The 26974-nt window shown below is 41.4% G+C and overlaps 1 protein-coding gene across 6 annotated transcripts in view; it reads right to left on the bottom strand.

Moving 5' to 3' along the window:
* MEIS1 (Meis homeobox 1) overlaps positions 1-26974 on the bottom strand; it is a 108042-nt gene that overhangs the window by 12650 nt on the left and 68418 nt on the right. For all 6 annotated transcript variants that reach the window (XR_005628618.1, XM_039718926.1, XM_039718927.1 and 3 more), the window contains exon 9: positions 10589-10665. Coding sequence is in view for 5 of the 6 variants with exons in the window: in XM_039718926.1 (XP_039574860.1) it covers positions 10589-10665 (77 nt within the window). In the remaining variant the exon portion in view is untranslated. The remainder of the gene's footprint in view (positions 1-10588; positions 10666-26974) is intronic.

Here is a 26974-nt window from a genome sequence, read left to right as displayed (position 1 = left end):
GGCAAGGATTCATGTAGTAGAGCAGCACTAAGGCTGCTCTAACTCCTGCCTGGGACAGCACTGGCCCCCACAAAGCACTGTGGTTGGGTAGACAACACGCTGGCAGACAAAATCTTGCCTCCCACAAAAACACTTGTAACAGAGGGTGTGCAGGCTCTCTGAGAGCTTTGAGAGCAGCCCAGGCTGAGATGCACATCTCCCAGCTCACTGTTTTTGCAGAGAAGGGTTTGAACATCAACTTCCCACCTGATCCTTCAGGAGAGATTCTCTGAACTCTATAACTTGGGTCCTGATCTGGTGCATGCCAGCAGTGCAACCCAGCAGCCTTTCTTCAGCAGACCACATCAAACCAGCAAACCAAACCCCATCTGATGGCAGGGATTAAGCTGGGAATGGGTGAAAGCTCACAGTAAAATACTGGCTATTTCTTTGAAAACATTTCTCCCTATTTGAGCAGTTTAATGTCCTCTACCCACTCAGCATAACCTCTGTTTTAGTGGAATGTAGAGCTTGTGAGAAGTGTCTGCATGATCTCTGAGCTTTCTCATGCCATACAAGTGTTCTAAACACAGGGGGTCCTCCTTGAGGTCCAAGGTTTTTCCATACATTAGATTGTGAGCCTTGTCCAAACAGCTTTTCCATGTTCCCTCCTTCCCCACCCCACATACAGCATGGGAGCTGGAAGCTGCGCCTTGTCCTCCAGCCCAAGCAAAAGAAGAGAGGCTGCTCCTACATCGGGCTGCTGGTTTAAACAGGTTTCCCATTCACTGAAGGGTGTGAGAAAGGAGCTGCCTATGCTCCTGGATTAATCCCTTCATCCTCCTCATCCCCAAAAGGCAATGAAGGAGTATGGAGTAACTCCACACCCAGTCACCCTGCACCAGCTCCTGCAGGAAAAGGAGAAGAAAAGCCCAGGGTGGTCAAATCCAAACTCTTGACAAGTGTCTTTGGGAGAAAACACTCTCAGGGCCCCCAGAGAGAAAATATATGGGACCAGTGTTTTGCACATGAAATAGGCTTTGACATCATTCTGGTCTATACCCCAAGACATTGGTTTGGGGTGTTGAGGGAAGCTTTATTCCTGTGGTTGTGTCTTCCCCACCACAATCAAGACAACAAATACAGACACACTGATGTATTTTGTGTGATGTGGGCACCTGAAAAACTGGTTTGAATTCTTTTTTCCTTTTTTTTCTCTCCCCAGAAACCACAAAAGATACAGCTCTGAGTCACAGCCAACCTGAAAAACAACCCCACACTTCTGAGCAAACTCTCTGTGCCCCAAGACATCCCACTTCAAAACATTGTTTTCTAACCACTACTAATAGCCTACTTTGTAATCTACTTTATCTAAACATAATTTCCCATTAAGTGAAGTGATTCATTTTGCTTCTAATCCTACTACTGACAGCATTATATTCAGGGCAGAAGAAAAGACACTCCCGGAAAACAACACCAACAAAACACACACAGGGAAGTCAGAGGAATGTCGAAGATTAAAAGAATTTGTGAGACAGGGGACAGACAAAGCTTAGGGATCAGCTCCCAGATGGTACAAACCACCTTTATAACCCAGGTGGGAAGTCAGACATCTCTGGAATAAATCTGAATTCAAAAGGAGCTATTGGTATCGAGCTTTATCCCTAGCCAAAAAAGACACAAGGACTACAATGCCTGGGCAAGGGAAAAAAAAATAACCCATGAAACTGTTACATGACCTAGATTTCATTGAACAACTGTGGAAGCAATATTTTTTCAGCATCTGCTGCCATTTCTTTTATTTTTGAAAAGTCAAAGAAAAGGCAGAATCCTGGTTGGTGCTAAGGCTGGTGTGGCCAGCCATGTGTCACTTACACCAAAATCATTCCAGGGTAGGCAGGGCAAAACACACACCCTCAAAAGCACATCCTCACCCTGCCCCTCTGGCTGTGTCTCATTTTTTGATAAGAGAAAATTGTTTTAACCAATAAAAAGGCAACATTTGCCCCATTTTTACTATTTCAGGCTGAGCTTTGAACCAGGCAGTTTGTTTCACGCAGGTGCAGCCTGGAGCAAGCGTCTGATTTAAGTGCGAGAGGGTCTCTGAGGGCACCTTTCTCCACGTGCTGGTGTTTCAGTTCGTGATGGTTAATCACTCTACACCAGTCTCAGCAACTGTTGACACAAAATAGGTGGAGATCAGGTCTGTGCAAGCACAAAATACCAGAAAGGCAAACTATATGTAAACACTCTTCAGATAGCTATGACAAAAATAGACCAAAGCCTGACTTGCAAAGCAATGACAAGCCACTACTCTCCCCTTCTGTCTTTCTCTTTTTTTTTTCATATATTGAGGACATGTAATTTTTTTATATATATCAAGGATATTCCTTGCACTAAAAAGAAAGCAAGACCTGAGAACTGTATTTACAAAGACAGTGCAAAGCACTCCCCTTGCTTCCAATGCAGCATTTCCACAACACAATAGTGTCCTGAATGGGCACTTTTTTTAAAAGCCAAACTCTTGTTTTGAGCCTGGTGCACACCTGAATCTCAGTATTTTTAAATAAGAAGAAGCAAGCAAAGCATTCTGACCCCTACTCTGATCCTGCAGAGCAAAGCTAGAGCAGGAGAGCAGAAAAGAGCAAGTAAAAAATTTGCACGAGTGACATTTCATCTTATTTCCCTGGCACCTGACATCACATTTGTTACAAAACATTAATGCACCAACTAAAAAAAAGTTTGTTGAGTATAAGACCACACCAGAAGAGGAAAAAGAGGTTTTTTCTTGGCTGCATATTAACCTTTTGCTAGTCAGGACTATTGGCAGGTAAACTCTGTTTGCACTGTCTGATGTTCTGCAGTGGGAACCAATGCTACTTCCTCTCAAAAAAGTATATATGTGACTAAAATAATACCAGGTTTTGAGGTTTATTTTGCTCAGTGCCCAGGGTGTCACTAATTAGTCTGTTAGCTTGGGCCAAATGATTTCACATTTGCTTTTGAAATAAGTGGTGTTTCCTTTGCTGGTTTTTCCCAGTCTGAATCCAGGGGCTGTCAGAGCAATGGTTAGAAACATCTTTCCTTGGTCCTCCTGAATGGGATGACCCTTGTTTTGGGGCAGTTTGGCGGGTGTGGAGACTGACAAGTCTGGGCTGAACAAGAAACCCAGGGTCTATTAGGTCTTCATCTTCTCCTCTGCCTCAAGTCCTGGAGGCCAAGGGGAGAACTTCCCCAAGAAAACTCTTTACTCACCTCCTCTGAGCACCTGACCCCTTTGGAAAACACCCATGGCAAAACTGTACCACTACGTCTTAAACTGACTCACCAAACCCAAACCCCACATGTTTGTACCACTGTGCTGTACTTTAAAATGGCTTTACTGAACAAAAAAAGGAAATTCCAGCCGAAAATCCGGTGATCCAACAGTACCTGATGGCTTTACATTCACAGCTCTTCCCCCTGCAAGCTATTTGCTCAGCTTTTCTAATAATACCTTGACTGCCTGGCAGCTCTCCAGGGCTGTCTAAGGCAATGTGCAAGCTAAACATTATTTTTTCATCTGATTTCAATATTTTCTTATGAGTAACTATACAGGATTTTACCTAGTGAGTATTCCTGATTGCTGTAATTTAAGAACAGAGAAATAGACTACAGATGTAATATTATTATTACAATTGGCATTCAAGGTGAAAGGCATAACAATTAGCTAAGACTTAGTGAAAACATAAATGCAAAAATCTGCTTGAAAAATCCAGCACATGGTACATTTAGAACAGCTAATTTACCTCACACATTCTGAACTGCTCAAACGATGTAACAATTCACCCAGCAAGATACTTTTAAAAATAGTTTTCTTGGTGTTTTAAGGGGGTTTTCTTGAAGGGGGATGATTTTCATATTGCAAATATCTACCATCTATTCTCTGGAATATAAAACAATATTTTTTTGTCAAACACAAAATATATACTCTCTCTTATTCCTATTTTTTTCCTGCTTTCACATGTATTCCCATTAACAAAACTGTTTAAATAACAACTGTATACATATTCTAGAATAACACAGAGGAGAAAAGTAAATTTTCTCCAAAATCTGATGGTTAAGATCGTATTGCTGAAGTTGAGAGGATAATTTGTGAATGTTTTAACATTTACAAGTAAATAAGTACTTGTATTTACTATATCTGATTACTGAGAAAAGTATTTGTTATGTTCTTACACAGATTGAAATTGCATCTTGACCTTTTCTCATTTAATCTGTTTACTGCAACAAAAGCAGTAATAGATACATCTGAAAATAAGCAGATATTTTATTCTCCAAGGACTAAAAATCTCTGCGTGCGATGTGCTTGGAGAACCAAGTATCTTCCCTGTTTATTGTAGTCTACAATTTGGTGGGCAACAGGGGTGAAAATCTAACCCTGCATATAGGACCAGCACCTGCTTTTGCTATGCTCCCTCCCTGCTGGCCTCCTCCCCCACTTACACCCTAAAAATAGTGCTTAAGTGGGACTAAAGTGGTGCACTGGTCATGTGCTGGCCTTTTGCTCGGGGTGAATATCACCCTCAGTGAAGGAATTGAGCAAAGATGATGTCTATGCTAAATGCCCAGCCCTAGGAAGGAGCAGTTCTGTCCCCTCCAGGGGTCTGGAATGGGGCTAAACACATGGAAACACCAGGCAACAGCATCAGTTGGATTTGGGGCTGTCTGACTGTGCTTCAGATGCACCAAACCCTTGTCATGCTATGATATAAAAACCACAGAGGGAAAAGAGGGGCCTGGGACTGTTTCCCAAAAGGTGGAGAGCTGTGTGGCCATTCCTCTTTCCCCTGCCCCTCTGTGGAGGGGCAGGCAGGGGCTTTCTGCTTCTGCCCCATCTGCATCGGGTCCCATCTGCACCTCTCCATCTGCATCTCCCAATCTGCATTCCCCCATCTGCTCCATCCTTAACCCCACCATCTGCAAGCCAGGAGGAGCAGATGGAAAGGACACCCTTCCCAGTGGTGTTCCCCATTCATGGGGAGTTCTGGGGAGCTCTCCCCCGTGAGAAGTGCAGAATCCTCCTGTCCCCACCATGCCACCCTGCCTGCCCATGCCATGGCAAAGCACTTCTTCCCCTGCCCCGTGCAACTGCTGCAGCAAAGCTCTACCACTAGTCTTACCCAGGAGCAATGAAATGGAGGCAGGAAGAAATTTCCTGCTGGAGGAGAGTTGTGAGGGGACTGAAAGAGTAATAAATTATTTCTGTGTGTCTGTGCTCTGAGCTGGCTGTGCTACATACAGTAAGGTGGTCAGCTCTTCCTATCCCAAGTCCATCTCTGATTTTCCACACTTATCTTTGGGCTGGTCTTGGAGCCTTTTTGAAATGTCTTTCTTACAGGGTTTGAGATGGTGAACACCTGAATCTCAGTATTTTTAAATAAAAAGAAGTAAGCAAAGCATTCTGACCCCTACTCTGATCCTGCAGAGCAAAGCTACAGCAGGAGAGAAAAGCAAGTGGAAAATGTTTGCACATTTTTGAACGACATTTTTGAAATGTCTTTCATACAGGGTTTCAGTAAAATCCACTTCATCTGACTCCAAGAATAAGATTAGGGAAATTTTTTTATCACATTATTTGATCATTTTTTCTGATATGTTTGGTTGGGGTTTGTTCTGAGAGTTTTTGCAAGCCTAAGAAATTATATACAAAAATGACATTTAAAGAAGCCAAGAATACAAAATCAAGAACTCAAGAGCTAGAACACCATATGACTAGAGTTGCTTGCACCCTAGGCTTTAATGTACTTCATTACAGTTCAGTTACCAGCTCATGCTGCCATTTTTGATAGGGCTCAATGCCTCAAGCATCTCAATGACAATTATGTCTGTTATAAGAACAGGCCAGGTTTTATAAAATAAAATAAAAAACCTATCCCTACAGGCAATAAACTTTGACAAAGTTTGACTCAGGCAGGAAGAAAAGCAAGCCAGTCCTGTATAGCCAAATACTGCACTGGAGAAGACGACAAAGTTTGACTCAGGCAGGAAGAAAAGCAAGCCAGTCCTGGTTCATATAGCCAAATACTGCACTGGAGAAGAGGGTTCAGCTCTGCTGCTTCCTTGGACTGATTGAGAGCTACTGAGTGAATCACTGAACACAAAACTTTCACCATAAGTTACTGATTTCTCACTTCTCCACACCCAACAGTGGACATTGGCAATGGAAGACACCAAGGCACCCAAAACTTGGAGTTTCCATGAAACATGAAGATCGTTGGACCCTCAAAACTTGGAGTTTCCATGAAACATGAAGTTTCACTGATCGTTGGACCCCAAATGAGAAAAAACTGCTGTAATTGTGAGTCACCTCATAGTCCCAGACCAACTCAAAACTTGTGCTGGACCTCTATGAGGCTCACTTCTTCCCCTGTGAACCAGGACAACATTTTTCTTTCTCCTTGCAGGGTAACTGTAAAAATACCATGCAGACCCACAACCTTGTATGCATATATAGGCATGTGGAGGTCAGGGAAGGACTCGGGTATTACAGCAGTAAGTGAGTGCCACAGGAAAGCCCAGCAGTAATTATTAATTCCATCTTCAGGCACGGTTTGAATACAGCTCAACAAACGAAGCACGGAAGAATGAGGGCAAGATAAAATATTGACTAGCTGCTCCAGCATTGTCTGGGCTGTGCCCTAGATAGCACAAGGGTACTTGAAAAAAGCAGAATGGAAACACCTAATAAAGGCTGGAGCTTTAAGGATTTGAATTTTCTCTTTTTTTTTATCATTTTAATGCAGTTGGATGCAAAATTATTTAGAGACAATCACATAAAGACATGCACATATAGGGTAATTATATAGGCACATTTTTCTGCAAGTATACAAACATCTTATCTATGTGTACCAAGACTTTTCTAAAACATAAACAAGCATCTGGCACCTAATGCAGCCCTTGATTAGAATTGCTCTCTCTTCTTCATAGACTACCACCAGTAATTATTTACCATTAGCTCTTAATGGGAAGGGATTCAGCAGGGATGTAGTAAACAAGAAAACCGTATAGATTGTCCAATATAGCCTGACTGGCTCTCAGCTGAGGTAAGAAGTGACAGGATCATACCTGGATATTTCAATTCACTGTTTTTATCACCTGGGAAAAGCTCCTTATTAACCTGTACCTGTTCAGGTCTCCACCATGTCCATATAGGCATCACACGAGTGCCCCTTTTTGCTCATGTTACTGTGCTTGGAACCCTAAACTGCTGTGGGGTTAAACATCTGATATGACAGAGACCTGAATGGTTCATTTAGACTAATGACATTTGAACTCTGCTATCTTCCTACCTTCCACAGATTTATTTTTATTTTGCAGCCGGGTAAGGGCTCCCTCTTCCCACAACAGAAACATCTGACTGAGGCAAAAAGATGCTCCCAGAAGGTGATTCATAAGTGAAGTTGTCATGTGGGGAAAAAAGAAGGGAAAAATCCTCTGTGTGGATTATTTCATTACTTTAAAAATAAAATAAAATAACCCAATGAAAAGGCTCATGGTAAAAGGACTGTGGTATTTTTAAAGACATGTGCCCTTTCATGGATATATTTTCTGGCACATCTCACATCATCACCCCATTCCTGTGACTCCTCCACCATCAACAGGGGTTATGTTTATCAGCCTAGAGAGCCCCAGCACCAGGGCAGTCCATATGTGAAAATCAACATTTTTCTTTCGTTACAGGAAAAAACTAAAATATGCAACCAGCACATACTGAAAAGGCATTCAAAATATGACAAAAAAATTTGTTTAAATGCTTTCAGTCTGCAGAAAACAAATGCCCTCTTCACTGACTGGTCTGTGGCAAACTTCTAATTCCAGCCAGAAAATCCAGCATTCCCAGTCTGGGCTAACGACCATGCTACCAGACATGAGTTTATGTTTTTCATGCACATTTCATGTATTCCCACATGCTGTGTTGCTGCCAATAATTTATGACTGATCTGCACCCAGCCTGCCCTTCAGCATTTTATTTAATCTCTGCAACAGTGATTTACAATGACTCATCATTAATACAAAAATGTACATGTGTGTTAACAAGTTTGGAAGAATCTAAGGAGGAAGGCAAATTTTTTTTGTGAGTTCTGGCTGAATGACTTATGAGCCTGCTTAAGAAAGGCAAAACTAACCAGAAATTATATATTAGCTCTTCCCTGCAGCAAAACATTTAGGTAGGAAGAGTTTCTTGTGCAAGTTGCTTTAGAAGAAAAGGGATCCAGCAAAATGTTTGAGAAGGTTGCTCCATAGCCCCCAGGATTTGGGAGGGGATGAGTAGCTCTCTGCACACCTCATGGCTGGGTATTCCCCATGCAACCTGCACACTCAGCAACAGCTTCACAGTCTCCTTGTTCCTTAGCATCCATTACAAAAAGCAGGGGCTGCACTGCCATATTTTGGCATCTCTGCCCAGCACCTGTGATTTAAGAAAGCCCCACAGCCTCTATAGTGTTAAATTGTTGTGGCTCAGGGAGAGAAGGAGAATTGTCTCAATAATTTATACAATTGTAACACCACAGCAGAATTACTGAACTGGCTCAAGTAGAGGAAGTCTGCCCTATATCAACAATACTTCAGTTATAATGTATTTTGACCATTTTTTTTTTTCTTTGCACATAAGGAACTTATAAGAACACACCTGACACAAAGCCAAAGAAAAACCTCCTCATATTCGAGGAGAGACAGGTACTCAAAAACACTCTGGAGAGAAAACTGAAAGAAAACCTACTGAAGGTCACTCTGGAAAAATTCCACCACCTTGAATCCATCCTATGTTCATCATCTTGAAAATTTTCTTGTGACGGACCATCCCAAACTGACACATTTGTCCATTTTGAATCCTGCACTCCCAGACCCCGCAGCAGCAACACACCCGTTCTCCACCCCATCGTTAAACCAGACCCTGATGAGTACCCACAGCTCCTCAGTGGCCCAAAACACCCATTGCTAAACTGAATGACAACCATACAAATGAGGGTAACACCTGGATGAAGGCTGGAGAATGTAAAGTTGAAGTAAACATTAATATTTTCTGGCTGAGCCAAAATACTGTGGGTTGCACTACCTTATAACACGTAAATTTTATGGGGTTTGCCTTTTATTCCTCCATTTTAAATTAAGTATGTTTGAGGCATACTTCATATACACTAAGTATTTGGTATTTTCCTTTATTCAGCATCTTAAAGGGCTTCAAAAAATTGATCTCCCAAGGCTGCTGTGGGGTCACAGAAATTGATAACCCTTACAAGCTATGCTTATGTGAGCCCGCCTGCGTCTCCCAGATAGTGCACTTTGTAAATTAATCCTCCAAAGGCAAATATATTGTAAGTAGCTTGTTATCTCTAAAGTACTAAATTGAAGAATACATGGGATTATATTGACAGAAATTACATTTTCTGTAATGGGGTTTAATATATCTGAAATCTCTCCCATAGGCTCCTACGCTCTCTAAGAGAGGAGGGTTTGTTAATGTAGGTGCAATGGACATCAAGACCAAATTTATTCACTAAAATGGATTAGGCCATGTAATCAGAGCTTCAGTAATATTAATCTCTGACACTTATTGAACAGGAAAAAAAAAAAAAAACCAACAACTTTTGTCTGCAAACTGGCATTCCTCCCTCCCTTTTCCCCAGCAGGCTTGCTGTTTGCCTTGACCATTTTCTGGGTATTACTTCAAAGAGGATAAGGTTTCCCATCATAAACACTAATCTAAAAATATTAGGACAATTAATTAGATACACTTAGTTTTACAAGGTATTAGATTGCAGCACACTTCAAGTATGACACTTGTTCTGGGACAGTGGGAGGAACCCACATTTTGATGCAGTATCAAAGGGTAATAAATCAAACTTTTTTAAAAAGAGGTTTGCTGCTGTATGATACTTAAATTACGAGTAATTTTCACTGGCTGCCTTCACAAAACCCTGAGCAGTTAGCAACCCAAAGTCCACTGCAGAAACAGCACAGATCCTGACTTCCTTCAAATGAATCACTACCATAATAGAGCAGGGGCTCCACCAACCATACCCTTAGCTGGAGCAAATAAATAAGATTGCTCCACACAATGTACTTCAGCAGCAAAAAACCAGATTGTCCTCAAAGTTTATTCATAAACTGGATTTTGAAAACAAACTGATAAAGAGATTCAAGGGTGTCAGTCAAAAAGAAAAACCTCTCTAACTACACTATAAAAAAAATCATGACAGCAGTCCCAAATAACAATATGCTCAGCAGAAATGGGACCAATTGTCCCTGTTTTGCCTCTGACATCTGAACCACTTCCAAGACCAATGTCCTGCAAATGGATCTGCCTTCCTATTGAAGAACAGATATCCTGAGCCAAAAAGACGACTGGTATCAGATGTGAATACACTGAGATCTGCCCAAATGATGGGAAAATAAAATACAGTAGCAGACCTCATACCTTCTACACCTGAAACCACTCACCTGGTTCTATCCCTTCTGTATCAATAAACTTTTGGGGAGGGGAACAACAAGGGCAAGGTGTGCCCCCAAAGAATAACCAAAGGGTGCCATTGGCCATATAGAAACACTAAGGAAAATTACTTACCAATTGTTCACTTGAAGTATAGTGAGACCTGTGTCTTGTGCCAACTGCTTTTTCTGCTCTTCTGAAGGGTAAGGGTGCTATAAAACACCAAAATAAATACAAATATTTAAAACAATGTCCTTTTTTGCCTACATTTTATTTTAAATTAAAAAAAAACCCAAACCAAACCAAAACAGAAGCATGACATCTATTATTGAAAGGTGAAAATGCTGAGGTGTGTCACTCTTTTATAATTATTAATGGGCTACTACATCACTTAATTAATGGCAGTAAAAGACAAGCCAATTATAAAGATTAGTGAAGTGGAGAAATAACTGCTTAGGACACTGACAGTACCTTGATACTTGAGAAAGATATTTGTTGCATTAGCTGAAAATTTTTTGTACTTGTCTCAAATGACCGATTAGAGTAAAATAATTTATTTTTTCTCTTTTTTCTGTTTTTAACAGAACAACAAAGAATGTGATAAAGAACTTCTCTGTAAAACTAAAACACACTGATGTTTTCTGAGATAGTGAAGGCAAAACTTGCCACTGTCCCAAAATAATTTGCAAATAAGATCAGCATCCTGAACATAAACAAATGCCTGTGTTTTGAACACAGGCCAATGCAAGGTCAACAATCAGCACATTTTTGCCTGACATTAGCATGGCTGTGCTGAGCTAATCCTAAGAGACAGAAAATAAATACTCCTTTAATTGAAGATAATGTTATAATTCAATCATAAGTTTCTTGTGAGAACTTGATTTGCTTTCTCAGAAAATTTGCTTCTGCATGAATACAGATTGCTTAATAAATCAACAGCAAAAACCACAACCAAGTCTGAAATGTAGAAATATCATTTCTGTCCTTCCCATCTATGCAAAAATGCCACTGCCACAAAAGGAAATGGCCAAATACTGCAAATGTAAAAAGTCCTGTTTTGAGGCACTGGTTCAGTTCCTAACTGGATGCCCAAGTCTCAGCACATATTTAACTCTGACCTGGACTGCTGCAAGGTGCTTAATAGCATTTCAATAAAGATCATTTGATATAACTGGTTAGTCCTATCGTAATACTATTTAGTAGTTGATTGTCACAAAGTATTTACTGTTAGACATTCATCCATTTTTTCCCCCCCAAAAAATTCCCTCATTCTCTGGATGTATTCTTCAGCGTAATATTACATGAAACATAAACTGAAACCTTGCAAAGCTTAAGAATTTAAAACCTCATAAAAGCCCACAATCTTATTGGTATTATAGCTATTTGGCAGATTTTACATATTTTTGTAAACAGCATAATCTGACTTTTCATGGCTATGTTGCATGCAAGTATCACCTCACATTACCAAAGACGGATTTTTGTTGGAACTCCAGCAACTTCTCTTAACTCAATACATCAATTTCAAATCCCACCACCATGGCCATCACCTCCATAAGAGACTTTTTTTTATTTCCCCAAAATATTGAGGAATTTTCAATTATTTTAAAAGTACAGTTCTCTTGACGGGAAGCTCACAGATGACCTGCACACCTGTAGACCATCCCTTGTATTTTCTGTGTGTACATGATACAGCTCCAGAATTGTAAAGTGAAAAACAAAGGGAAGGGAATTTGTCTTCTTTTTATGGACAATTTGCATTTTACACATGCAAAAATACAGCATGTATTTTACTGTCTGCCTTCTACACACGTTCATCCACAACATCCACATCATACTCATGTCCATCTATCTGAACACAACACTTTTCTTCCCATCAATGAAAAAACCCCAAACCCTACAGAGATAATTTGTAACATTTTCATCTTTACAGCTTACTTCTCATTTCATTACTTTGCTATCAAGCAAGGACAGAATTACTGTTTTTTTTTTTCTTATTTTGCTTTGCCACCTTACATGTGATCTAATTTTAAGTAATTGAACAAACTGTGTCTAATTTCATGCAGCAAGCAATAATTACTAGACAGCCTCTAGCTATTGGAATTGAGAAGTCTGTCTCCATTAAGCAATTTTCAATTGTTCTGGATATTTTTTTTAATAGACAAGACTGGATAAAATTAGCCATCAAAATAATATTGTCATTGTAAAAGTAATGGCTTTAAAAGTCCCAAACTACAAATTCCTCAAATTGTGGTATGTCTAAGGTCATCTGATTTTTTTCTTTTCATATCTTAGTACAGCATAAACTTTTAATTTCATGATAAATCTGTAATTGCCATAATCACATGACAGCCTAGGATTTCACACAGCTAATCCCTCTTAGCTAAAGGGTCACAATGCAGCAGGCTTTTTAACTATGATTTGGTGTGGTTTCAAGTAATCTTAAACACTAAGCAACATTATTATATAAGCTTTCTGTGGATCATACAAGATGTTTCTTTGTAGACTAAAAATAAAATAAAATAATAGAAATGACTTGACAAAGAATCAGCATGCCACAGGCTAGGTTGCTATAAAAACATTCAAAGCCTTAGTTGCATTCCCACCCACAGGGCTTGGAAGGCCTGTGCTACAGGCAAAGGCAGACATCACATTGCAACACAGAGAAAGAGGGAAACCCTGGGAACTGCCATTTTATGAAGAAATAGGAAATTCAATCAAAACTGTTGCTGTTGGTCTTTACTCCACCTACACAAGAATGACTAGTGTCTTCTGAAAACTTTCTAATGGCTGTTTGAAGGAATATAGGCAAATGCACATAGATTTGGATATATATATACATAGTGTGTGTGTGTAGATTATATTATATTTGTATGAATATGTATAAAAGATATCTTAGTCAAACGGTTAAGTTTAAGGTAGTCGTGTGAAGAGGAGAAAGTTGGATTTGGTCCTTAAGGGTCCTGTCCTATTTGAGATATTCTATAATTTTACTAAATAAATAGATAAATATATAGGGAAGAATGAATAAAACCACTGCAGTGACTCCAGCTGACAAGTCCACCTATTACTCTGGATCACTTTGGGATATCAAGGCAAACTGCTCAATAAACAGTGACTTGAGACCTTTGCTTTGTTGTGTACATTAGCTCCTACCATTATCTCTTAAAAGCTTAATTATTTGCAAACAATTGATCAAGATGGGAATTGGAGAAAAGAGACACCGGACCACCGGGAGAGCTGCAATGCATTAGGAGAGCAAACAGAATTACCTTTAGGTCTTATAATCAGAATTAACGATTGGGACCGTATGCAGGGCAGCACGAGAAGCTGTAACGCTCATGCTGGACTGTTTTCCATTTGATCTGCATTAACACCTCCAGTGAAAGCCATAAAACAGTGATTACAGAGGGGAAGGCTGACCCTCCTTCCCAGAACCAGCCCAGCTTGTGTATGCTGGAAGACTGCAGACAGGCTTTCTTGCCAAGGCCAGAGGAAAAGGGTAAATCCAAGGGGAAAAACAAGTAGGAAGCAGGCAGGTTAAAAAAAAAAACTGAAAAAACAAAACCAAAACAAAAAAAAGGCATTTAAAGAAATAAGGCTGACAACAGATAAGGGCTCTGAATTTGGCTCTGATATTTTCTGATCAAGCCTGCTGCTGCTACAGAGCTATAGAGCAGCATCCACTGAATTATATGAGACCTTGTGCTTTTCCCTTTCCATAAATCTAGCATTGAAATGTGGATTGTTTGGCACCATTAATGTGTTTTTGAGGCTCTGTGGTATTACTTTTAATAATGACTTAGTACAGAAAGTGATTGCTTAATAACACCATCAAAGTCTGCATGCAAATGAAAATTATCCCTGGGGGATTTGCCCAGGGTAATATGAACAGTTAAGGAACATTTGAAAAGGTAAAAATAACTATGCAAAATATGAGTCAGAGCAGTCATTTTAGCAGTAACAAAGAAATCAAAGTGACAGAGAGAAAAATTTAACTTTCCATCATATTTTCTCATCACTGTTTTATGAATGGTATTTAGCGAGCAGTAGCCTTAGTAAAAGCCCATTTTTAATGCAGCTTGAGAGCATTTTTAGCAAAAGAAACAATAAGATCTTTTATTTTTTTAATCACTTTTGACTACAGATGGTGGCTAAAGTCTCCATTAGGAAAGCATCCAAGGTTGTCTCTTAATGCTACACCTTGTCCAAATGTACTCCTTTCCTCAAATTTTCCACCCCAGGCAGCAAATGCTGGATGCCAGGACAGCGACAGACTTTATCTTATCTGTAACCCGGCATCAACAGCGCTCCCTCCCCTCCTCCTCTGCGACAGCAGTGCATCATAATGGTGCCAGAAAAATGGGAAAATAATCCTGCCCTTCTCACCCCTCAGATTACTAATTCCTCACGGCACCGAACCGGCTCGACACCACGGCTGCCACCCAGCTCTGCTACAGCAGCGAGGCAGCAGCACTCCCCGAGAGAAAGGCTGCTGGCCCTGCCAGGAGGAGCCTGTGGCACCCATCCAGCGCTGCCCTTGTCGTGGCAGTGCCGTGGCTTGGCTGGCCATGCTGGGAGAACCATTTCGGAAGCCCTTTTGTCCCCTTCCTCCAGCCCTCTGCCTCCTCCGGAGCTCGGTGTAGCGCACCAAGGTGAGACGACCTTGAGCTAAACTCTGGGAGGTGATGAAGAGAAATCACCCCCTTAAAATTTATGCCCCAGGAGTGTTTATTAACTGTTTTCTAACATCAAAATAAAAAAGAAAAAAAAAATCCCAACACTGTGATTTTCTTGTTTCTGAAGAGAAACACAGCCTAACTCAGTATTCAGAATAAAGCTCAAGGATCAGCCCTCCAGTGACAAACTGTACATTGACTTTATGCTGAACTCTAAATTCTTGCTTTACTCAAACTTGTCCAGGGTTAGCTAAGGTGGCAGCACAGCCATTTGAGTCTCTCCCCTTCTCCAACCTCCTTCTGTTTTGCATTTGAACTGTTTACATTAATGATCAAGTTGATCTACGAGAAATTACTATTTTTTTTAATATCCATAATGCTTTCCTATTGTCTCTCAGCTTTATGAATTAGTTTTACTGTTGCAGTGAATGCTTTTTTTGTCTCCTGACTGCACATTATCAAAGGGACACTTTGTGCCTTCCATTTGCATTACAAAAGCAGTGCATGGTGTAGTCTAAGAACAGAGCTTGAATTTATAGCAGTCGAGTCCTAGATCCTCACACATTCTGGCCTCCTAAAGAATAACGGGGGTTTCTGCACTCAAAAGTAGCCAAAAAATGGTTGGATCACTATCCATAAAGCCAGGAGATTGCAACCTCCTTTCTTCACCGGCCACCGGCATGTTGAGAGGGAGAGATAAAGAGAACGCGTGGAGCCCCCTTGCCTATTTTGCAAGCTGCCTGAATAGGTTTATAGACCATCCCTGTGACCTGCTTTATATTCAGGCAAGGCTGCAAAAAGTTGCCAAGTTGAGGTGACCTGGTAGGGAGGGGGGGAGAAGAAAAAAATTCAGCTCGGAAGCTGCAAACTCGATCCTGTTTATCCCGTGGGATTGGCTTGCACATTGGAGGAAATACTAAAACACTGAGAAGGAAGTTGTTTTATTAGAAATGCATCTCTGAGGCTGGGAGGGGAAAAAAAGCCTGTGCAAAGTTTGCACAGTCTTTTCCTTGGCTGAGAGCAGTGAGTCAGCCTGATAATGCTACTGAAGTGTGAGCTGGCTTCGGCATTTCAAGCTCCTCGTTGCTTTTTCAGCACAGCAAGAAAACATAGTCCATATGACACGGTCATGCTGCAGACAAAGCCAGCTTTTTCCTCTTTCAAAAGAAAATATTTCCTCAACTTATTGTAATAGTTTAATATCCCTGCGGTAAGGCCTTTCTCGTAACATTACTGTTAATAAATCCTGGTGCTGCCAGAGTTACTGAACTGCAAACTATGAACACAAAATCAACAGATGAGCTTGGTCTTCTAAAGTCAAAAATGCATCAAAATATGCAGTGTGACTAGATGCTGCATTGCTTTGACTTGTCTGTATCCCTATGGCAAGGCCAATAATCTGCTACTCTGGGTTTTTGCACCAGCCCATCCCTACGAGATGAGCTCTGAGACACTGCCTATCGCTGCCCTTACAAAAGGCTTTGCAGGCTGCTTTGGCAACCTTGCCAAAAAATAAAAGGTGAGGAAAGGAGGCAGAATCTGGCTCTCCTAAGGCAAGTACAGGGTGTAAAAGACAGAGCCAATATCCCAGAAATTTCAAAATCTGAATGTGTGTTCACAGCTAACCTGATTAAACAGGGGTGGTTTTGCAGGCAGGGGAGGGGAGGAGACATTTCCTTTGTGGGGGTTTACAAGGAGGGAAAAGAGGTACTGGCAACAGCGACCCTTTTTAATGAAGAAGTTATGCTGGGAAAAAAAAAGCTTCTCCTTTTTTCCCATTTGCCCTTTTGTAAATAATTTTCTTGCAAGAGTTGTCTGTGAACAAGTTTTGGCACTCACTAACATAAATATCCTTTCCAAGGCTGATGGAGAGACATGGTATGGCTTGGGATGCGCTGCCAATACTTCTCTGGTGGCCCCATCAAATTACTCATAATGTGAGCACTCATTAAGGAAAAAAAGTTCAGATCATCCCTTGCACAGGATATTACAGAAGTCAGAAAATGGAAAAACCTTTTAACTCATCTAATCCATCTCCTGGCTGCTACAATATTATTCCTTCCATACCATATATTATTACCCACTGCCTTTTCCAGTTGAGCTTTAGCTAGTCCAAGCAATGGTGCTTCTGCTATTTCCTTTTGGAGACACTCTGATAGACCTCAGTGTTTGGAGTTTACTCTGGCTCCTACTGGTTTTCAGTTCAAGCTGAGCCTATGTAGACACTCCCACATCATACCTGGGTAATTGAGTGGACCTTTTCCCATGTTAACCATTCCTTTGGTGCCTGTATGCATCTGCACACAGAAACACACAGACACAGCTTGCATATACACATTAACTTTGCTTAATGCACTTAAGAAGGGATTTTTTACCCTAGGACCAAGACAATTTGTGCTAATGTCACATGGGTGATGCACTTTTGCATCCTCTGCCATTTTTCTTTATTATTGTTATTAGTTATTGCTTTTCTTTCACAAACTAAAGCTAACCAAGGACAGGGAAATGAAAAGAAAAATTGCACCCAAAAGATTAGCAAAATTCTCCTCAATGCACCACGCAGCCAAAACTACAAAACACTACAGCCAAGCGACAGCAAAGGAACTGAGGAAATGCATCATCTGACTGCAACCACCTTAGAGCTAAAATTCACAGCCCAGCTTTTCAGTTAAGCCAACATCTTTATCAGGCAGCTGTGAAAAGGCAGGAAGGCAAACCCCAGCCTTCCCTAGGTGAGCAGCTTTTAGGAAGGAAGAAAAAATATCACCTCACCGACGCGCCAAAGGAAATCCCGACTACCTGATAACTCCGTAAAACACTGCTGTTGTTTTTAGAGCCCGCCTAAGACAGATTAGCCCAGGTAAATACCTCCTAAGCAGAAGCCTTTTCTCAGCAATAAGTCACTGTCCTTATCTACCTCAAATGACTTTCTAAACAGGTGGGCTTGGAAATAACTCTACAATCTCTGGGAAACACCAGTGCCACCAGTTGTAATCCCATAGAGTTAAGCCGAAAGCCTTTATATGTGCTTTTTCCTCTTTTTCCCAGGCTGTCTTCTGTACATCTGGAGCTCCCTCTGTAAGTGAGGGATAAAAAACACTCCCCTATGCCTCCATCCCCTACTCTACACACCTGTGTGATCAGGTTGATGGAGTGTTTCTGTATTCAGCCAGATCCCTAATAGAAACCTAAGGATTTTGGATGGAGCAGGAGCTTTAAGCAGGTATCCCAAGGTGATAGCATCCTTAAGGAGCAGCCACCAAGCAAACTGGGAAGCCTCCTGCCAGGAGCTTGAACTCCTTTTTTCATGAAGGGGCCAAGCCGTCATACAAAGAGAGTTCAAGGCAACCAACACATCAAGGTGCCAATGGTTCAGCACCAAGATGAGGGGGGTTACATTCTATTTTACATTTTCTATTTGAAAACAAAACAAACAAAAAAGAAAAACTACCACCGAGGAAGGAAATGAAAAGATAAAGCTGCTATTTTGCAATGCTGCTTTGTTGGCATGGAAAGTCCTTGAACAGATGCCCTGTCCACCATTAAATATTCACAACATATCCTTGTAAAAGAATAAAGACCACTCAGCTTATAAGCAAAACCACAATGTGTTCTTCATGAAAAAAAAAAAAAAAGAGAAAGATGCATTTAAAGATCTGGGAAGAAAAAAAAAGAAGGAGGGAAAAGAAAAAAAAAAAAAGAACCAAGCTGGGAAAACACCGCTGTTCTCTGAAGAAGCAGAGACTCTTGGAAGTAGTGCACATTCTCTGGCGTTAATTTTCCCACTTAAATTACAGTGATGCTGTAGCCTCATCTCATTAGAGATCATTGTCCCCAGTAGACAGTTGTGTTTATGGGGGATTCTTGCTGTTCCACACCTGCTGCTCAGGTTGCTACGTGATAAAGCCTGCATACAAACAGCAGTCTTGAGGTTGCTGGACTGCAACTGATGAGCCCAGGCTAATTCAGGGGTGATTATGTAGTTTACTGGACCACTAAACCTCTTTAAGCTTGTAATTACTGCCTATTTGAGTAAAGAACATTGAAAAGCAATTCACTGCATCATGCCTGCCACAGCTGGAAGCAGGCTGCCAGCAGTCTGCGGGGACATTAAAATCTACAGGGACTGGGATTCGAGCACAGCTCCCAGGCACTGACGGCGGCACAGCCAAGTGCGCTCACATTCCAGCTCACCTTTTCTGACCAGGCGTGCTATTAAAGGTGCAATGAAAACTATAGAAAAGCAATAAAGATGACAAATAACGGGACGTAATTGAAAGAACTGCATTTTAATGACTCTCCCCCTCTTCCCTTATATTGGCTAAAAAAAAAAAAAATTAAGCCTTTTTGTCATGACAAGAGAAGGGAAAGAAAAGGCCTTTTGCAAAAGAGGAAATGGAGTGCATACATGTGTTTCTGTTTTGAAGCTGGAGGCTTCCCTCATGTTTCAAAGCTCTAGAAAGAGTAAGTTTACTTGTAAAGCGAATGCATAGTAAGTCCTTTTATGTATTTGGCAGAAATTATAATGCAGAGGCTTCTTAATTGCTGAATCTTCATAAAATCCCCTCACTGAGCCTTCGTGAAACCCTCCAAGAGTATCCCAGCCCTAAACCACCACTCTGAAAAAGAACTCCACCCCATGCAGCATCACAGCAGTCCTTACCATCACGACAAGACTGTGGGTTTCTTTTAATAATAAATAAAATCTCTCTGATTCTATTTGTCTTTTGAGTTCTGACCCACTCTAACCCTCCTTTTCAAGTCTGCCCCTGCAGCTTTCAATGAGCAGGAAGCTATTAAAAAGGGCGCCTGGGTTTTTTGCATAATTAGCAGTTTTGGGAACAGAGTCTGGGGGAAGAAGAGCACATCAAATGGGACCTATGACACAGGCAGAAAGGTTGGTAATAGGTATTTTTACAAGTGAGTAAACAAAGGTCTGGAGAAGATTGCTCCAGCAGAGCTGGAGAACAGCACTGGCAAAACCAGAGGGACGTTGGCAGTGTCACCACTGAGCCCCAACACCGCCTGGCATCGCTGGGAGCTCCAACCAGCTCCAGGCAGCTCCTGCCCAAGGGGCTCCAGCTGAAGAGCCAGCTCCTGGGGCCCTCCCATCCTCTCCACAGCTACCCCTGCTATTAGACTGCCATGTGTGAGGTCCAGCAATGGGCCTAACGAGCTGCCCGATTAGCTAACTGCATGAAATGGGCTTTAAAGCCTCCTAGGACGTTTGGAGATGCGGAATTCATCAGTGTCATTTCCCCTGCCCTGCTAATAACTGCCACAGATGCCTGGGAGAACGGGGTGTGGGAAAAGGCAAAAATAAACAGGCAAAATAAAAAAAAATAACATTGCTATTGATACAATTAACCCTGGACTGAAGTAAATTTAAGAGATGGGCTCTCTTCTCATCTAATAAATTACCTTGTTTTACAAAACATGAACATGTCATCTGTAGTACTAATCTCACATGTATCTAGAAAGGGAAAGGGGGGAAAAAATTCCCATGCATACATGAGCAGGTACTGTGAACAAACATCAGCTTTTAAAGGAGAATGTAAAAGCTTTCAGGAAGTTTATTCTTAAAAAGCATGTAAATTCCCAGTCACAACAATCCTCCAACTAACCCCATCCAAGCTCCAAAGAGCCACAGGCTTGTGTGTTTCCAGCTATCACTCTTATTAATATTCATTAGGCAGGGCTACTTGCATTTTCATAAGCTGCGAAGGTGGCAAAAGAAACAATCAGAATTCTTTAACACACAGGCATTATCAATTCAACATCTGCCAAAGAAGAGTGCATACAGATCTGAGGTTGAAATTCAAATGCAATTTACCTGGGCTAGAGCTGGGCTTCACTTTTCAGCACCCAACCACCTATTTCAGGCACTCTCATTTTATCCATCCCAGCTTTTACCTCCCCATAAGTTCACTCTCCATTATTTTTACCTTGAAAATAAGAGTCCTTCATAAATTCTCCCTTCATTCCTTAGGTCTAATGAGTTCTCTCTGCTAAAATAACCCAAGTTCAGTGCAATCGCATACATGAATAATACAGACAAGTTTTAACTCAGTAAACTTGACTAAGCAATTCTGCTTTCTGGCTAGAGAATTCATTTATCTACACCCATTTACTGTGTGAAATCCCTTTGACTGGCTTCAGGGTCCAGGCCTGTACAGAAATCCACTTTCTGACCATCTTGGCCTTAAAATTTAACTCTGAGAGATGAACGGAGAGGTCTCCAAATGAAAACAACTGCTCTAATTAATTATGTACCCAACTCAGCAAAGAAACAAATCTGATAATGCTAACCAATTTCAGAATAAAGCAGATACATGTTCCCAGGATGATATTTCTATGCACAAGAACATGCACCCAAAAAAAGTGTGATTTAGATCTGGTGAGGGCTGGAAAAAAGCATATCACAATTCTCCAAATCTGCAGATTCAACCCTAAATTAACATGTATTTGCCCACAAATTCACTATGCATTAATTCTTGTCCTTATAAAAATGTAACTTTAAAGGCTTGGACCAGGATGTGACTCTTCCCTCTTGGAAAACTTCTTGGACCAAGAGGACTCCCTCATAAAAAATAATCTTTTCTCCCAAATTCAATGCAGGTCTCTACCAATTTTACTTGGATCCAAAAGCCTCCAAAGACCTAACTGTACCCTCCCTCACAGAGGGTTGGTGGAACCAAGCTTTGCATTTCAGTGTAAATATTCATGGTGTGAGGCCTTTCCCAGGGGCTGGCCAACACTTGGGGATGAGCCCTGAAATGGCAAACCTGTCTTCACCTGCCTAAGTTTAGATCTGGCACTCGGCTGCAGTGAAAGCCTGGGCTGCCCAAAGGACATGTCCTCAGCTTTGTAAAGCGGGACCCTCGGTGGGCATCTTCTATGGGATGATGAATGGATGAGGCCAGGACAGGGCTTTTTGGAAGGGGCTTTTTAAAAACCCAAACAGAGTCAGCTGTAAGCAGCCAGTGCCTGCCCCATCCCTGGCCTGAGCATCCCTTTCTTGCCTGGTCTCTTTCAAGGTCTGAGCACATCAAGCACCACACGCATGCAGATGCCTTCACAGAAACTACCATAAAAGAGACAATCCCCATATTTGGAAGCAAAAGCATCGAGATGGCGTGGTGCTTTCAGCACGTTTCTGATGTGATGGCCATCAACAATTCACAAGAACGTAACAAGATATAATCAATCTTTTCAATTCAAGCTCAAAAATCCCCCTCTGCTTCCCCCCCGCTTTCTGAACAAAACTCATTTATTTTAGAAAGATCTAAATGAAAGTAGTTAAAGACCAAAAAAATGTCACCACTAACAAGTTACAAAGTAAGAAAGAGCAACCAGGCACATTTGATCTTGTTCTATACACGAACCTTTCTAAGATGACTGCTCCAATTAAAAAAAAAAAGTTGAATTTATCATTTTGATGATAGGAGATTATGAACTTTACTATTATATGCATATATTTTGTTTAATGGCTTAGTTTATTTTAATAACAAAGAGAAACTAGATCTTTACAGATGAAAGCTTTATTTCATGGCTTCATTACAACTGGGATTTTTAAAATCTGTGATGTTAACCAAAATGTGATAATGGATGTTCTCAAGGGCCCTATTTTGTAGCATTTTATGCAGAGCCAAACTGTACGCAAGACATTACAAACATGACGTTTAGCCCTATTTTAAGAAAGTAGAACTGACTCCAGTGTCAGAGGCCCCTGTAATTGTTTTCCATCTGCTTCTCATGCCTCTGAACTTGTGCAGCAAGGTCTGGCTGTAGAAATGCTGTGACAAAAGCATTCGCTTTCTGAAGATTTTTTTATGAAATCATACTGAAAGGCATCTTTTGTAGGATTTTGGCTCAAAGGGGACTGAGTGGTTGCAAAGTAACTACTTTATCTACAGCACCCTTGCCTTGAAGGGTCTGTTGACATCCAGAAGAAGAGAGACACAAAAAACATGGTAAGGAAAAAAAAAAGCTAACTCTGCTACCATATTTATGTCATTTACTTCCTAAGATAGAGATAATCAGAAACACCTCATCAAACTTGATCATGCTCTCAATGCTTCTGGAGAACTCCTCATCTATTCCGCTTCTTTTTATTCTCACGTTAGTAGATTGAAAACAGTTGCTTCAGATGATGGCGGCACTCATGCGTATGCAGCATCAAGGATGCTCCTCTTTAGTCCTTTTTACACGTGTCCATAAATCTTTATGCACGCAGAGGTGTGCATATATGTACAGGGGTTGATGTTGTTTTGCGATCCATGCCCTCCACCCCCAAAAGCAGGGACCCACTGTTTTTGGGAAGGCAGCCCAAGATGGCAGCTAATGATTAATGGCTGTATCATCCCTGGCTCGGTAGCGGCGAGGCCCCAGGTCTAATCTGCCAAACATCCCCTTCGTCTGCAGCCGATCAGCAGATGCAAGCACATAGGCCCTGTCAGCTTGACATATCATTCCTACGACAATGTCAACGAGTATTAATGTTCAATTATCTGTCCTAGAAATAACCCTCGCCTTTACGCATTGTGTAACTGGGCGCGTGGCACTGCGGTAATGCGAACGACAAGGGCAGAGATGCCCGCGCTCACCCGCTCACTGTGAGCTGGCTTCCCAACATCGTGATGACATTGCCTTGCGGTAGCGCACGGACGCCTTCCCCCTCCTTCCTCTCCCTGGTTGTGGTTTGCTGGTTTGTTTCGTTTCTTGGAAGGCACGTTGCAAAGACCCCTAAGAGCCTTCTCCTCCTCTTTGTGCGTTGCATGCTGCCCATCAGCATGCCAAGATACGCTTAGAAAAGGTGTGTTTTGATTTCACACCCATGCAGAACCACGAGGACTTTTCTCGTTTACTTTCATGGAGGGCCAGAAGCTGCCCATCACCTGCCAGCCTCTCTTTATGTCCCCTGCTTGTGTATATACATATATATCTCATTTACCATCAAACTGAAATGCCAACACTGTCTCCTTCCAGGGCTGCATCAAGATCCATTCAACCCTCAACTGCAGAGCGGGAGCAATTTAGCCAAATGAAACATTAGAAGTTCCTTTTGTTAAAGCAATTTTAAAGCAAGACCCCCAAAGGAGAGAGGATTTGAAGAATAAACTCGAGTTTATTCCTGGAATCTTTTTTTTTTTTTACTACTGCTCAAATATTAATGTTATTGATCACACTAAATTCAAATATAACTCTAGAAGCAAAAAAACTTACCAAATACTTTTTCTTTTAAATCAGAATTAGGGTCAAATTGCCAGTTGTTTGAATAGTCTGTGACAGAGTTTGCATAATTTCTCTTTTTGTTGTTGTTACTATGGCACAGCTTCCTTGAACTAACATTCAAAGGTTATCAGCTCTAAGTTATGCTTGCTAAGTCTTCTTATACAACTCACAATCAGAGGGAGGGAGTGGGAGGAAGCAGTGTGATAACCAGTGCCAGCTTTGAGATAAAGCCCTCCACCTAATCTCTGTTTATTTAGACAACCATCTAACCGCAGCACCGGGTGTAAAAACGAACCAGGTGTATGGCTAAGGGAATTTCTCCTCCCTTACCGTGATTGCATTATATTTTTTGGGTAAAGGAAAGCATTTTTTAAAGATTACTTTGAAAATTTAAATTAGCCCAAAGTTTGAGGTTTTCATGTTTGGATTCGCTTGGCTGGATGTGCTTTTTTTGCTTTGTTTTGTAGGAAGGGGAGGTAATGGTAACAAAGTACATTCTATTCCATGTTCTTTTATTTCATGAGGTTTTGGAGAAAAAGACTTTACCATATCATATTCACAAAAAAACTTTGAAAATTAGGTTCCCACTTTGAATTATTTTCCACCAGAGGGGATTCAGGATGTTTGGAATAAATACAAATATCATGGGATCAAACTGGAGTAAACTGAGCAGTGTTTTAAATATATTTCCCTAAGGTGCTGACAGAGAGTTGGGCACCCAGCACATCTCTGCTGCATCAGTGCTGAAGCTGCTTTTCCAGAGCTGAAGCTGCTTTTCCAGCGCAGATGCCAAAATAGAAAAGCTCTTGCAGGTCAGGCTATGAGAAGCAGTAAGGATAACTGAACCTCCCTCCACCATCTGCAGCAACATTAAACAGTGGTGGGGAGCTTGCATGTTGGCTGATGGGTCTATTTCTCCTGCCATATGAGCCCAGAGTTGCCTCCAAGATATTCAAACTCAGTTTTCCCCCTTTTTACCCCTCTGATAATTCACCTCACTGTTTACTCAATCATTTTAGGTAGGGGGAAGTGATGAATATTGCTGAGTGCCAGTTTTTTTGGTGCAAGATGAATAACCCCAAGGAGCAACTTACACTGAGTCCCAGGCTCCTGTCAGCCCTATAATTGATGATGTTTTCACTGTAAGGGGTGGGGACTGGGACACATTAAGGCTCAATAGGGGAAGTAAATGGAGTGAATTGACTCAGCAACTCTGCCTTTTACCACAGCTTCTAATAAGGATAAACTGATTACTGCCAAATGTACTTTAACATCACAGGGAGGGGAGGGAAAATAAATCGATCTGCTCAAAGGAAATAAATGCCATACCAGAAGTTTTTTTAGAAGTGAACTTTTATATGCAGAAGCATAGAAGCACATTTTGGCAGTGTGCTGCTGCTTCTTTCCGGGTTGCCATTTGCCACTAAACCAAAAATGAATTTGCAGCCTTAAAACACATCCTAAAGATGAGCACAGCAAAAAGATCTCTGCAAAGCCAACTTATCATTTTTGTAATCTCACTCTCAAATGACTTGGATAACAAAGAGGAGCATGGCAATGCTCACACTGTATTTCAAATGCCGACTTTATGTCAGCATCTTTTTACAGCAACTGAGAGACCGGATGCTCCTCTTCTGCGCCAGGCAGTGGGAAAGGCAAGCAGGCAGCAGCCCAAGTTGCCAGGGGTGACTATGGAGCTGACAAGGCCAGGATCCAGAAAACCCGCCCTGACTGATGACTTCTGGGTTCCTGCTGACCTTTGATCCCTTCTGGTTTGGTTGGGAACAAAAGAGTCTGTTCACCAGGGCCCCTCACAGGTATATTTAACGAAAGCAGCCATTGCCTATATGCTGATTAATGTGTTTGCCTTACATGCGGCAGGAGGAGGACCACGGCCACCCCATGCTGCTGTGCAGGTAAGTGCCAGCTTACCTAGCTGGTATGTCACACAAAATAAATCAAGGAAATCCACCACGAGGCACATAAAAATAACTAAAACAGGTAAAGACAATTTTTGTCACTGATGCAAGAAGTTGCTGAGACTGGCGATGATGCCATGAGCACTATTCCCATGGACCCAAAAATCTGTGGAGAGTTTCTGTCATTAGAGATTTGATGCTGCTCTGACACCAAGGGCCATCAGCAGCTCAAACACGCTGTTGCAAAGATGCTGTCGGCTACAGCAACCATGGAGGATTCTGTCCAACCCTCAGCGGCCACTTTCATCACCACATATTGTCACCATAGCAATGAAGCTGAATGCGGGCAAATGACAAGGGTCTGTCATCACTCAGCCTGGCCTGACAGCCCTCAGCACCAGTCGCTCTCATCCAGCCTCAACACACAAATAGGTCCTCAGCAGAACCAAAAGTAATAATCTGCCCCTCCACAATGTCATCGTTTCACTGGCACTCCCAGCAGCAGTGTGCAGCTCTTATACCCCCTGGAGATGGTTCTGCTTTATTCCACAGTGAGTTTTTGTGCTTTAGGGAAAAGGAAAAGTCAGAAAAGAGAGAGCCAGAAGGGAGACAGTGATACTCAAACATCAATATCAGAGATAACCAAGGAACAATAAAAAAAAAAAAAAAAAAAAAAAACCCAAAAAAAACAA

This window comes from Passer montanus, unplaced genomic scaffold, assembly GCF_014805655.1.
Source record: "Passer montanus isolate IOZ18808 unplaced genomic scaffold, ASM1480565v1 scaffold40, whole genome shotgun sequence".
Lineage (NCBI taxonomy): Eukaryota > Metazoa > Chordata > Aves > Passeriformes > Passeridae > Passer > Passer montanus.
Note: the sequence above shows the minus strand (reverse complement) of the source record. Positions and strands in the feature narration are given on the sequence as shown.